The 15,180-nt window shown below is 40.9% G+C and overlaps 1 protein-coding gene across 5 annotated transcripts in view; it reads right to left on the reverse strand.

Annotated features, from left to right (window-relative positions):
* Window positions 1–9,778, reverse strand: part of DENND5A (DENN domain containing 5A) — a 55,487-nt gene extending 45,709 nt beyond the window's left edge. For 3 of the 5 annotated variants that reach the window (XM_026034635.1, XM_026034632.1, XM_026034631.1), the window contains exon 1: window positions 9,653–9,778. In XM_026034635.1, coding sequence (XP_025890420.1) covers window positions 9,653–9,755 — 103 coding nt within the window. In that variant the 5' untranslated portion in view covers window positions 9,756–9,778. Of the gene's footprint in view, window positions 1–9,124; window positions 9,162–9,652 lie in introns of those variants that run through there. The other 2 variants (XM_026034634.1, XM_026034633.1) reach the window with 2 other exon arrangements.
* Between the last annotated feature and the right edge of the window lie 5,402 nt (window positions 9,779–15,180).

Here is a 15,180-nt window from a genome sequence, read left to right on the forward strand (position 1 = left end):
TGAAAGGAAATATAGGTGCTAAAGATACACACAGAAAGATAGTTATGCCAAAGATCAATGCCTTGAAATCAAAGCCAAAATAGTTCTGTTAAAAATAAGACATCTGCTTGCCAGTAGAGGCAGTCAAGTGTTCTATTTCTGGAAGTCTTAGGAGCAAAACCAGGATATCCGAAGTACTAATTCAATTACTTGACTTTCACTGTACAAAATATTAGATGAAGTGGTAACTTGTTGATCCATTATAGCCCTTCAAATCAAAACCAAAAAACCCACCCAGGTAAGCATTAGGTTGTCATTTTAGCAAACTGCATTTCAATGGCTATAGCTGTAATTATTATACAAAACTGAACTTGTGTTTGCATGTCGAAGAAGTGAACATTGGCCACATCTGGAAGCCAGCTAGCTCAGGTGCCCCTGAAATATTAACAACTATTATGAACCAGTGCCAATTTTATGGTAAAATCAGACAAACACAAGAGCCTAGTCCCACAAAATGGAGATTTCTATTTCTGTCTGTGCTAGATTTGAACATATTGGTTCATATATACAATTATTTCAAGCCAGATGTCTTGATCACTAATCAGCCCCACATATACAAGCAAATGGCTCAGTAACACGTGTGCACCTCGATGAGAGGTACTTTGCTAAAATGACTAGAAAAAAAAGAAATCACAAGAACCCCCAGAATGCTAGTAATTTTGTAACTACTTACAAGTAGTTATGTTTATTAAAATAAACATTTTATAAAGATGATTATAAACTATAACAGCTCAACTCACTTAAGTTGGCAAATGGACTTGCGTGTCCCATGATAAGAAATAAATTTACAGCCAGCCAACTGCCAACAAGTGAGTGAAACCAGCTCCTGCTTACATTGGCTGCAAAAACTTATGCGAGGTACATTAGGAAACAAGAATTTCCAGGAACTTGTGATGTAATATTAGGACAAGTCTTTTCAAGTACATAGCCAGGCAGCTTTTAATATACTAATAATTTGCCAAAGTTCGTTTTGAAGAAAAGAAATCTTTTGCTTCTTTAACAAATGTTAGACTGTACATAACAAGGGGAAAAAAAGGCAAAAAATCTACTACATAGGAAATGAGCATTCAAAGTCTGGCAGAGACAAAGGTAAGAAACTCACTAAACAAGAATTCTTGGAACAAAAACCGCGATTCAAGGAAAACTGCAGCTGCCAGAACTGCAAGCAAACAGCTACTCCATCAATGGACAAATGCCTCCAAATTATGACTTGTTTCCTTCCTTCCAATTCCTCCTGCTGAAGCAGGAGCACACGTAGCTCTCATTAGAAAGGATTCTCTTCCCCAGCCAGCCTCCTCCCCGGATATACACAAAAAGGGAATTCTTCCCTTTCATCGTGTACTACATTAAGGCTCTATCCTGTGCTTCTATTCCCACCCCACCGCCCCTTTTGGCAAGGCCATCAGGCCTAGCACGAGCTACACTGGTGGCAGGACCAGGTTGCTTGTTGCTGGAACAGGGATATTTTTAAAGACAAGCTCTTGTTCTACTTTGCCTGACAATGGAAACCCAAATGAATCCCAAGTAAACACACACAAGTTAAATATAATGTGCTCATTGCAAATGGTCTGTTATTTTCCTGCTACATTTTTCTTTTCATCCCATTAGCAACTTCAACATCAAGAACCTCACTGTGAATTGAAAGAATATGAGTTAAATTGTGAAATTGGACATTCAATCTAAATTCTAATGGTTAAAAGCAATATCTTCACCAGCCATTGCTTCAGTGGAGCAAATTCTTATAAACTGTCTGACAAATGGAATTGATAAATGGACATCATTAGATTTCTTAAAATTAAGGTTTCAGTCATCACCCCATTGATAAGAGAATATATTGCCACACACACTTGAGTAATTTCAGATACTGTAGCAATGAATTTAAAGCACCACAGAAAATCAACTCAGAAAATACATCTGCATTCTCCAGTTTAAGCTCATGCAACCCAAGGCTTTTGTTTTTATTTTCCTGGTGCAGTTTCAAGGACCGGGGGAAGAGGCGAGGCAAAAAAACAAAACCACAAAAACCTCTTTTTTTGTTTGTTTTTAAAGCATCCTAAACCCATTTACTCTTTTTCACTCTTTAATTTTTGCATAAAATACAGGATAGTACATGGGCACAATATATGTAAATCAGCACTCCCAATAAAAATATTTCAATGAAGCATTTTTTTTAAAAATGATTTTTTTCTCAGAACAGTATTTTTCTATTTAAGTCACAGTAAAAAAGATTTATAACAAGATATCTAGGTCTGTCAATAGTTAAACAGAAGCAGCATTCATAACAGACACTCTCAGTTACAGTGGTAGTGGGAGAAAGCATTTGTATTATAGAAGAAATCTGAAATATGCACAAAGTAGGACACTAAGAAAAGGAGTGTCTGTCTTCCAAATAGGACACAATTTTTCTCCATGCTTTATAGAAGCATAAAACGGAAGATGAGCATATTTTAAGTGTATGTTATATAGAAACTGACTGTTTCACTGGCATCAAGACCACCAGTCCCAGTGCACACCCCTCAGAAGAGCAACAGCAGCACAGATGGCTGCAGACAGTCCTCTGGGTCCAGCAATCCCCTGGGTACCAAAGCACCGCACACAACTAATGGGCTCCACTTCTTAACATTCCCATCACCCCACAGCCCCAGCTGAGAGAGCTGGTGGAAGCACGTGCGTGTGAAAACATGGGCAGAAAATGCTGTTACCTAAGCACTTGGACAACCCCATAACGTAGCAAACTTCGAGTACTACTAAGATTTTACACACAAGAGGAAATTCCTGTTTTAAAATAGAAATGAAGTCTTCCAAGTAGATTTTAAACACCGTTCAAACAATCTACAAAAGTCAGCAAAACACAGCAAATTTAGCTGTGTCACTGTATCAGCACACAAGTGCTGTGCAGTAAGCTTCACTTGGTTCTCCCTTTCTGCAAAAGGTAAAACTGTGTTGCAGCAACCCGCCCTAATAAAGACTCAAAACAAAATGCCCTGTAAGAAAATCATCAAGTTATCAAACCACCAGAAGGTGCAATATTTAGCATCTTAACTGATTCAAATTTGCTGACAGTTGACCTGTGACTTTTTTTTTTTTTTTTTTTTTTTTTTTTTTAAGAGCTCTGACAGATATCCTTCCTTATCAATCCGAAATAAAACAAGCCACAGGCCTGAGACACCCCCTTACTGTGTAGCACCAGCTTTCAACCTACAGCACCAAGATGATGAGTTAAATCCCTTAGCCGGTAAGGCTGGAAGAAAACACAACAATTGAGATTGCAAAGATATGTCTGGATATCCTAATTTTTCAAGACAAGATTAGGCTCTGTTTATAAAAGATCACCTGGTAAAATAACAGCCCTTATAAAGGCCATTAACACATGTAAGGGCAGACCTCTGTGCGGGCCAACTTAGCCCATTGGTCCTCCACGAGAGAGGTGAACGTTGACACCCATCATACAACAAACTCAACATGTTTAATCATTTGCAGAGCACAAGTAAGGTATCCTCTGGAGCGTAAGACCCCTTACAGGTCAGTGTTCTGCAGGCCATTGACAGGATTTCAGTGCCTAAAGGATTTTTTGAATATGGTCCTCAAAGAAGCTGTGGTTCACAGCACCTGTGCCAATGTTTTCAGTGGCTGCACAATGGCCACAGGAAGGAGAGAGAACGGGAGACCATGACAACCTACAATTCAGTTGGCTTGGGTTGCTGTAAAGCCTCAGCCAGCCTCACTCTCAGAAGTGACCAAGATACTAATGAGCTGGAATTTTCATCAGTCCTCAGTGAAACTTCAGAATAAGGAATTTCACATTTCAGTCTCTGAGACTACACACAGAAACGAGCCAGGAAAGGAGACACTAAGGCTAGCTAGAGCAATCGCAGAGCTTGTTAACTTAAAGGATTTTTTTTTCCCTTCTCCCATGTAATTCTGATGACAGCTCAAAGGACAGCACTCGGTTGGGGGAGCAGAATCATGAGACAATAGCTGCTGGTGAGGGAGTTGGCTAAAAATAGCAAGCAAGAGAGGAACAAATGATGTATACAAATAATAGAACAGCTCACAAGAAAATGTTTGCAAAGGACAGGCAATACACTTATTGTGCATTGCAGCAAGCTCAGGATCCCCACCTACATCATTCTGCAGAGTGCACCTGTAAGCATAGGCAGTAGAAACTACCTTGTCAAGAAAGCTTTTCTAAAATAAAAAGGAACAAGGCTCTACAAAACTAACTTTCCCCTCCACACACACACACACACTCTCAGCTGAACATTAAACTGTTGCTACATCTGAAAATGTAAAGGTTGTATAAAACTGCCATATTACCTAACTGCAGAGTGCACAGCCATGAAATGCTATCAATTTTCTTTCTCTAGATGCTTCAGTATCAGTTTGTAAATGACTCAGTATCAGTTTGTAAATGACTCAGTAGAGGTACATGCTGATTATGGGTGATCATATTGATCTAGTCAGTCACAGTCAGCAAATACAAAAAGCAAAACAAAGAATGGGACCACTCTATGAGAGCAAAATTCTGAACTAAAAGTTTCCTGCCTATCAAAACATAAGAAAAAGTAGCATTTTCCTGAATAGACTGAAAGTGAGTGAAAGCACTCCAAGTAATTTCATCAGTTTGTGTTGGAATGCTTGACAATTTCTCTGCACAGTATTTTTTTCCCTCATAAGGTTAAAATTCCATTTCACTTAAAATTTCACAAGCCTTTTGGATTTGTTTTTTTGTAGTCAAGAAGTTTAGACAGAAGATTATTATGAACACCATCCACTGATAAGTGATTGCTTCTGACAGTGTCACTTCCCATGCATTATTCTGCCACATGAGCAGAACCTGCAAGTTAGAGGGAATTCGAAGGATAAATACAAGAAGTCGTCATCCAGAACACTCAAGCAGGACAGCACTAACGCAAAAATCAGATAATAAAAATTTGTATTTTGCAACTGCAGAATCAATAGTTTGAAGTTTAAGAAAAATAAAACCCATTCAAGGTTCTTTCTAGTTTCTCTCACATAAAAAAAAAAGTAAAAAAAAAAATGCAAAAAATCCAAACCAGAAAGCCAAAACTACCCATGTTTGTAGAGTATGCTTAAATTCTTACAACATTTTCAAAAAGGCTTCAAAAGGCTGAATTTAGATTTTTAACTCTTTGGAAATCATTTAGGCAACTTAAAACCATTGTTTAACTAAGAACAAAAGCCTTAACTTCTCCCTTCCCCAAAAAGCCTTTCCAAACAAACATCATACCTATCTAAATACTAGAGGGGGAAGGAATGAAGAGTTCTGGTGGGGAAGAGCACAGAGCCCATGGTTAAATCTAAAATACAGACACAACGATCACAAGGTCATCTCTATGAAAGCCTTACCTAATAACTGCGCTTTGAATACAGTTTAGTGAAGCACAGCTGCTTCTCCCTTACATCAGCCCTCTCGTTCTTTATTCTACATATCAGCTACCCTAGCACGTCTGCCTCAGTCCCCAAAGAGACAAAGGATCTTTTTGGCACTCAAACATGGCAAACAAAGATGGAGGGGGTAGGGAGAGTGGAATAAACTATTAACCAGATTAAAACGTTTCCCATGTGCCCAGCTAAAATTGTTGCTGTCTAATGCCCATCCATGGTGAGCTGTGTGAAAACAGTGCATGGTCTCAGGCTCGGTGCTACCGGAGAGAGCCCTCACGTACAGGCAACACCTTGGGGGTTGCAAAGCGACAAACCTGCCCTCCAGCCCCTGCACAAAACCCCCAGGAAAGCAGCAAATCCTTAGGAAAGTGCAGGAAGTTACCACTAATACTGTCCACAGCAAGGACAACACTACCTTCAGGTAGAATCTGAAAATCAGTTGCTGTTTTATATCTGAAGCCATCTATTGAATTAATTAAATCTTTGGACCAAACCTTGAAACACCAACTCAGATTAGAGAAAAGGCATTAAGAAAGGCATGTGATAGATGGATCATGACTGTGGTCTTCCAGAATGAGACTACACTTTAACAGTCCTATTACTAAATCATCTATATTTTCTTCACAGACTTTAAGTATTTTCATTTTTGACTACTTATCCTTTACATGCCGTGATTCTTGAAACACCTACCAACTTTACAATACAACATGCAAGACTATTGAAGCACAACACAGACAATATTTAATTAGAAGGCAGTGCCCAAGCATTTGGGTCTAGAGCCTCCCATCATATACCAGCAACTCCTAAACTACATTTACACATACGTGTGCTGCAATGTCAAGTTCATTCTTTGCTTGCCACTACATAATACGCAAATAACATCAACAAGTGATTGCCAAAGACTAATGTATCAGAGGAAGAAAAGAAAATTAAAACTTTAGTGAAAAAAAGGTAGAATAAAAACCCCAACAGCTCCATATAGCGAATATACTATTTTCCCCATCATTCAGATCAGACTTAACCAATTCAGCTCATAAGGGATTCTAACTAAGAGATGAGGCACCACTTCCTCCTCATCATCTTCTCAGGGTACAGTCATACAACTCACATTAAGAAATCCTGCCATACTATTGCAACATTACAGTAAGCAATATTATACACAGAAGCATTTCAGCACCTAATGTATTTCATTTCCTCTGAGAAGGAAAAACTCCTGTTACAGACTATTGCAAAGCATCTATAGAAATTTCTACCTTCTTTTCTGGCACATTTTCACTACCTGTGGAAATGCATCTCAGCTTCTTTTGTCTGGCACTGCAAAACATCACTGGATCAAGTTCAATAGTGCCAGAACCGAATTGGTTTTTGTTGTTTTTTTTTTTTTCTAGTTTGTAGTAAAATAAACAAACAAAAGCACTAACTGGCTTAATAGGACATCCAGTGAGATCACAATCAACAGAATAATAATGATCCTTATGTAGTCAGGACACATGAATTTGGGATTATATGTATTTGTACATATACATACACACACACACTATATATATACATATACACACTATATATATATAAAATGACAGAGGACATAATCTATGCTAGTCACAAGATCCTAAATATGACATTTTTCACTATATTAAAACATAGTTTAAAAACTTATTGTTTACATCAACTATGCACTTCCCATCAGTCAGCCAACTTCTTTAGGAAAAAGTGTTAGGGCTATACTATTTAGTAAGCTTCCCACACATATAGGAAAAACCCTGATTAGAGATCAGGATTAAAAGCAGCGTAACTAGATCGAGCACCAGCTCATTATCTTGTGCTTCCTTCTCAGGTGTGCAGAAAAGGCTGCCCGGCCCCTCTCACAGCTGAGCACCTGAGAGGCAGCACCTCCTGCTCCCGCAGAGCAAAGCAGGGAGCTGGCAGTAAGGGGCAGGCTGCGGTGACAGTGACACCCCGCAAGGCCAGGGCAGGCTGCGGCGACGGTGACACCCTGCAAGGCCAGGGCAGGGTGACATCCTGCATGGCCGGGCCAGGTCGCGGTGACACCCTGCAAGGCCAGGCTCTGGTGCGGAAGTCCCCAGGACGCGCTGGCCCTCCCAGCGCTGCTGCGCGAGGAGGAAGGCCAGTGTCTCTCAGCAACAATGGGCACTTATGGAGCAATTTGTTCCAACAGTGCAAGGATTCAGAATGTATTCTTCAACACAGAAATAAGGAGGGGAAAAAAAAAAAAAAAGAATAAAAACATACCACACTAAAACACTGCACAATAAGCCTTTTACTCAAACATGAAAGCTTTGTGGGAAGTGCAGACTGCTTCAAAGCCTGATCCAAAACTCACTAAAATCAACAGAAGTCCTTTCCATTTATATCAGGAGATGCAGAAGCCTATAACCCAAGACACAATTTAGAAACCATTATCAACTGCACATTATTAATAGCGCAACAAACTCAACAAAACGGACTGGAATTTCAGCCAGCTCACAGACTGTGATGTTATCATAAATATGCCATTCTCCGTTTTGTTTTATTGTGCTGCATATTTTTTAGCCCTGTCCTCAAATTCAGAGGAAAAAAAAAAAAATCCATTCTCTCTTCACAGGCACTAAAACCTATCACCCCAAGCCCCCCTTTCTCACAAGCAACACCACTGAGGGCACAGTGGGATTGCAGGTCCAGGGTATAAGGACACATTCCCTGACACAGCAAGTAGATAATCAACATCACACTCTAGCCTTCAGAACTGCATAGTCAAACACTATATCAAAGAAGTAACTCATCTCTCTTCCAGTATCTTAAGTATCACATAGGTAGTTCAGAGTAATATACTATTGTTATTAGTTGTAAACATGAGAGCTATTAGTATGTGCTTTGCACCATCTTCCATGAACAGATACATAACAAGTTCATCTCAAGACCCCTGAATTGTTTTCAACAGAAAAAGTTTGGTTACATTTTAACTAAGAAAAAAATCATATATATTATATTGCATATTCATCTCTTGCATTTAAACTTGCAGCACAAATTTTATATTAAAAATAACACATTATGCCTTAGCCACTCTTCAAGAGTCATACCTTAGTCTATAGCCATTTTTAAAACATTAAGACAAAATTAAACATGATTTCTCATAGAGTAAGAGAGTATTCAGTCTAAGAAAGAGGTGAAGAAAATTGTTAAAGTGATTAACAGAAAAGTTTCCATCATAGCCCAAGCTGCAAAAGTGCTATGATGTAAAACAAATAACCAAAAAATAATTAAAAACAACAAGCTTATGACACATTATGCAAGTGAGACACTTAAAAAAAAAAAAAACCCACACATGTTGTGGATCCAGTTCTCACATACACAGGTGTAACACAGATGTCAGGCTAGGGACTCGCCACCCCAGTGCTGTACCCTTCCAAACAGATGAAACTCAACGTCAATCTAACCCAGCCGAAACCAGGGAGAGGGAAGTACAGGCAAAATAAGATGCAATTAAAACAAAGAATCTTAAAACACAGGTTTGAGATGCTACTGTAAAGCAGACTGCTTACCCAAAATACAGAGTTAAGCAGCATCATTCTCACTCGTTAACAGATTAACTACATGCTTATTAACACAATTTGTCCTCAGCTATTCTTATCTGAGGCTACAGCAAGATTTAACACAGCACAAACATAAGTATCTTTACATTCTCTCCGAAGGGTAACGCTGGACATCACTGAACATCACTTGGACATCGCTAGGATGTCCAAAAAGCATCTCTTCGCTTTCCAAGCGCCCAGGAACCGCACGGAAAGTTGACGTGTGCCACCAAGACGGGAGGAGCGCAGTATAAAGCCCGCTACTTCAGCGGGGAGTACGACCAGGCGGCACCACCACGGTGCAGCTTTGATTTTTGAAAACACCGTTCAACGCACTTAAATAAAAAAGCACAAACAAACAGGCAGAAAGCGAGGCGCAGCGCCGCGCGGAGCCGCGGACGGGCACGTCCGCAGGTCAGAGACCCGGGGCAGCCGCCGGCACCGGGGCCCCGCGAGCGGCTCCGCCCGCCTCTCCGCACCCGGCCCGGGGAGCCGGCTGAGCGGGGGGGCGCGCGGGGCTCCGGCGGGCCGGGACTCGCAGCGCGACAACGGCCGTCGCCGTCCGTTAACGGCCGCAAAGCAGGGCGCCCCCCGCCCGCAACCGCCGGGCTGCCCGCGCTCCTCCGGCCACTCACCAGAGAGCTCGTCCGGCTCCAAGCCCGTCTCGGTGTCCAGCCCGCAGATGACGAAGTAGTCGGCGAAGCGGCCGGGTGGCGAGGAGCCGCCGCCGCCGCTCATGCTGGAGCGCGAGGGGTGCGCGGCGCTCAGGGGCTGCGGGGCCGCGGGGCGGCGGCGGCCGCCGGGGCTGCGGCGGCGGCGCCAGCTGCGCCCGCGCTCCCCATGACGGAGCGGAGCGGGCAGCGCCGCGCGGCATTGTGGGAACAGCCCCCAGCTGTTCCCGCGGGGGGGGGACGGTGGGCTGGGCAGGGAAACCGCAATGCTGCGCATGCGCCCTGCGCTCCGGGGATGACGTGATGCTGCTGCTCCAGCTGGGCCGCGGGAGGGGGAGAGGGAGCGGAGCGCGCAGGCGCGCGGGGGCCGCCCGCCCCGGCTGGCGGGGGCGCGCGGCCTCCAACCCGCAGCGGCCGCGGGGCGGGGGTGTGGGCTGGTGACTGTGGCCGTTGGGCCGCGCCTGGAGGAGCGTTGGAGCCGTCTGGGCCGAAGGCTCCCGCCGAGCTGTGCCTCCCCCCGGGGAGCAGCCAGGGGCCGGAGCCGCTATGGGAATGAGCTGGGGCAGCGCCTGGGGCTGTAGCTGTTTGAGCAGAGTCACCCGTGCAACTTGCCAACAGCTGAGGTGAAACGGCGCCACAGCTCAGAAACAAGCCCAGGGAACAGGGGAGAAGCGGACTAACTTTGCCTTAAACCACGTCCCGTGACAAGGAGCTAATAACACACGCTGCTCCTCGAGGTTCCCTCTTTCGCACACCAGGGAGGGCTAGGCTCAGTTTAGCTGGGTTGGTAGTTCCTTTTCCATTCCTCCCCAGCTCCTCATGGGTAGCTTTCACATCACACTTCTTCCCTGACAGAATTATAGGAAGAGAAACTCAAATATTCTCAGTCTTTGAAGATTGTTATCGCTGACTGCCTAAGCAGTTAAGGTTGCATCTATAATAATGAATTAATCAAGTTCTAAAATACTTGAAACTTCACATATCTGAAGCTACGCTGCAGACTTGAGTTACTGCTTCCTTGTGGAGAGCAAGGCTTCTCCATCAGTCCACAGTAACTACACACCACAGTTCTACACAGCACAGTAACTACATATTCCTCACAGTTTCCCCATGGAATTGAGAGCTTTTCCTTCCCTAGAAACAGAAAAGCTGCAGGAGCTGCTGGTGCTATTAGTTTTCACTCCATTAAGACTAGGGTCTGTAGAATTTGTTATGAATAAATGGAAGCCTTACTTAAGCTTTCATGACAATAGTCTAGCTCAATTTTAAGTGACTACTGAACTTCAGGGTGGATAATTAGTAGCAATACTAGAGTGACAGTGTCAGGTTAACTCCGCAGTAAACGCATAGCTAGATTGCATGGTGCCTACCTGGGAGCTTGTGGGAGGCAGTAGAGAACTGACTGCCCCCGTCTCCTCAAGCGATGCTCACGACATTTCAACCACCACCGAAACCCTGCCACTCCGCCTGCTCTCTAGCCCCTTCCTGCAGGTTTTGCTTCTCCCCCTGCTTCTTTCAGGGTGGGTGAAGGGCATAAAGTTCAGCAGGCGGTAAGTTTTGAGGAAAACTGAACCACCGTTTAACCATCATAAACAAAAGTCATAGCTTAAGGGTCTTACAAGAATTGCCCAGAAAGTCCCACGTGTAAATTGGGAAGTAGATTTTTTTTTTTTTTTTTTTTTTTTTTGTCAGATAGTGAAATGGGGGAAATAAAACTTTCTTTGGACTTGCACTTTAACTACTACAGCCATAACTAACCCTATATTTTGTAGATTTTACAAATAAAGTTAGGTGGGACAGCAAGAAAGTAGAAAATTATTTAAATTACTGAACAGCAGTATCTAGTAGTAGACATGCCTTGCTGCACAATACAGTGGGGAAAAGTTTCAAAAAAGGAGATTTAATGTACTATCAAAATGTTCACATAAAAACTAAATAAAAATTCAATCCGTTGAATGGATAGAATTCCCAATGATCATATTAAATGTATTTTCTTGCTACATTCCAAGGAAGCCTAGATATCTTACCCTCAATATTTATGAGTGTTTTCATTATTGTACTGCTCTATTTTTTTTTCTTCAAAGAATACCTAATTCCTCATTTTCCCTTGCTACATTCCTTGCTAAACTTGTTGGACATGGTAAATACTTCCTTGCATTTTATAATCCAATAAATACAATTAAATCATACTGTAATTAAATCCTATATATATATGTGCGGGAGAGGGGATGCTATATTTCATCTTTGTATTTATGATCAGTCTTCCAGGGAATATTCCATTCTTGCTCTGAATGCACATGAATAGTAGTGTGCTCCAGCATCAATGTGCTTTGCAGACAGCCTGGCTTCAAAAATAGCAGAAATTTATCCAAGCAAGAGTGTCAGGTATTTTCCAGCCTCAATCTATCTCTTAAGACTTCCTATACTCTTTAGAAGTGCATCTTTTTAGAGTATGCCGTCTCGCCTATTTGTGGCTGGAGGATTTGATCCTAGTTCTACTCCATGGCAATGGAATTTATGTCAAGCTGCCCAGTAAGCACCTTTCTCACTAGCACTGCTACAGTCTGTGCTTGGGAGGCAACATTAAGTATGGCAGCAGTTGCCTTACTCTGCACGATATTCAAACAAAAAAGCATTCAAAGAAGCATTTTAGCTACGCTGCACAACATAATTGAAATACAGTTAAGCTAGACCAATTAATACTGCCTCTTTTGCACCAGCAGTACCTTACATCACAGAAATTAATGACAATTTATAATAACAAAGCCGAGTTACAGGATCTGCTCAAATTCAGTACAAAAATCAAAACCCTATGCACACCAATGGAACCATATTCGGTAAAGGCAAGTACGTCAGCTCACCCTTTCTGAAGGTTTTAGACATTAATTTTCCAGGCTACACTATAATTATGTATAGGGAACCAGTTTCATACAATGCCTTCTGGAAGCAAATATATTCCCATTTAAGTTGTATCTGATGAACCTAGCAGCAAAGAAAAACAAATTTATAACATCTTTTACTGATTGAAAAGCAAATGCAAATTTTTGAAGAAAGCAACCGACTACAACAGTAAGAGTGCAATTTATTCTGAGAGCTATCTGGGAAAGTAGGATGTAAATAAATGTACTTTACACTGAGTCCCGAAGATAGGTTTTAACCTAAGCATCCTGCAAAAGTTGGACAACCATATTTGAATAGTCCAATTTCTTCCCAGATTGGGACAGAAGGGATTTATATTTATATTCCAGTTCCAGTGTCAGCTGTTACTCACGGAATGACGTCTATCTGTAGTGACCAAACTCATGTACACCAAGTGATATTCCCTGCCCCAAGTCACCAGTAATATATTTGCAGCTCCAGAATTCAGAGTTAGAAGTTGCAGTAACCTCTTAAGAATAATAATTTCTAGGGCAGAAAGGAAGCCTTCCTTTGTTCTGCAAACTAAAAAAAAAATTTAAAAATATATAATTTGAGCATACATTAACATGTTAAAAGCAACTCAAAATTTGTAGGTAAATACATTTTATTGCTTCAACCATATTTAGGAAATAACATTCTTTTTATGACAATGGTGGAAGAATATAAATTATTCTTCAGGCCTAAAATGCAAGTATCTAAGGTCACAAGTAAATACAATGCCATATAATTAGATATATATAAATCAAGATGTAACTGAAAGAATGTTGATAAAAGAAGACAGTAAGATGCTGAGACAGAGAATTTACTAGAACATAGTAAAGCCATCAAGAAAAACTGGCCTTAAGACTGTTATCTTAACCAAACCTCTTAACTTTCTCTGTGTTGCAGTCTGAAAAAGGTTTGTTCCCATGTTCTTTCCCACAGCATGTTTTGTAGGATGAGGAAAGAGATTAAAAAAGAAAGAAACAGTCACTTCACCCCTTATAATAAAGGCTGCTGCAGTAGCAGCTAGATTTTTCCATCCTTGATCAGTTACTCAGTTGAGTTCATTCTCCTGTTTCTTCAGTTTAATCCAGAGTAAATAATTTTAGGGTATGATGCAGGCAGCATACTTCAATTCTAATACAAAACACCGCAGCGTATTTCATCCACATTGCATTTTGAATACTCACTACAGCAAGACTAGTTTATCCGCTATCAGAGAAACTACACACGATAAATTTTCCCTGAAAAGTTTGTTTAAAGTAAAATCTCTAAGGTATATGTCAAAAAAAAAAAAAAAGTATTAGCTTTTTCAGAAGCTTCCAACACAATTTGATAGCATTCTATAGAATGCAAAAAAAAAAAAAAATCTTAAATGGATTTCATCACTAATGTAGCATTACAGAAATCTGAACTAAATTGTAATATTGACTTTTATCCTGAAAGTCTTCCATCAGGATTTCATGGAAAACATACAAATAGTTATAACTTGAAGAGAAAGCAAACTAGATGCAGTTGGTTTCCACTGTAAAGAATAAAAGCCTTTCAAAGTTTCTGCTATAGATGCTAAAGAAGTACTTTTCAGTCAGAGGAGGAAGCTGTGCTTACGTAGGTGTTCTGGAATTAGCAGAAATAGAATGAATCTCATCTACAAATGTAATCATCAGAACATTAGTTTAAGTTAGCATGCAAGAATACCTCATCCTTTGTAAATAGATTAATCAAAAAGTTTAGCTTAGGACAAAGACCAGGATACTTCAGTCAAAACATACCAGATTTCAAGGTTTATAGAGTAGTTTTATTATCAAATGATAAGACACTTAGTGATGATGCTATGCAATTTCATTAACAAAAAATAATCTAGAAAATGAAGAGGTCACCCAAGACCTCAGAGTTCTTTGCTATTAAGAGGAACTTGCATATTCCCAAATTCCCTTTTTGCTTCATAGTAAACATTGTTTTCCCGTCTGAAAGTTATGGTTTTCCCTTGGATCTTGTTAGATTTGCAAGCAGGAAAGGATGGGCTAGTATAGTATTCCTCAGCAGAGCTCTATGCTGCCTTTTTTTTTTTTTTTTTTGTCGTCTTTTGCACAAGGCCTTCCTTATTCTTCAGGAATAAGGAAGTTCTAAGTAGTTCTCATGTGATAAGAAACTGCCTAAAGCAGTTGGCAGCCAAAGATAGAAGACAGAGGAGATGGGTTTAAAAAGACATCACACAACAAAAAACTCCTAAGATTTTGCAAAAGAAAAGAACTTTTTTTGTGACATCAAAAGCCCCTGTCCTGGGGAGCTAGTCTAAGGAACTGAAACAGAACTTTTATTTCCCCACAGCATAACCAGATCTCATCCACACAGTGAAATGCAACTAAACGAAGGTCTGAAGCAGTAGCATGATCCGTGGGAAATCAAAACTTAATTCAGTTTCTTCTTTAATGCCACAGTTGAACAAAAATACCAGTTTCATAGAGTAGAAAAGGAATTTTATAATAGCATCTATTATTGACTGGAGAAAAAAAAAAAGTGAGAATCTTTGAGAAGAGAGCTACAGTAACGAGTGCAATTTATTCCACAGAAAAGTAGGCCGTAAATAA

The sequence above is a fragment of the Nothoprocta perdicaria genome, unplaced genomic scaffold (assembly GCF_003342845.1).
Source record: "Nothoprocta perdicaria isolate Ctin4 unplaced genomic scaffold, notPer1 scaffold_15, whole genome shotgun sequence".
NCBI lineage: Eukaryota > Metazoa > Chordata > Aves > Tinamiformes > Tinamidae > Nothoprocta > Nothoprocta perdicaria.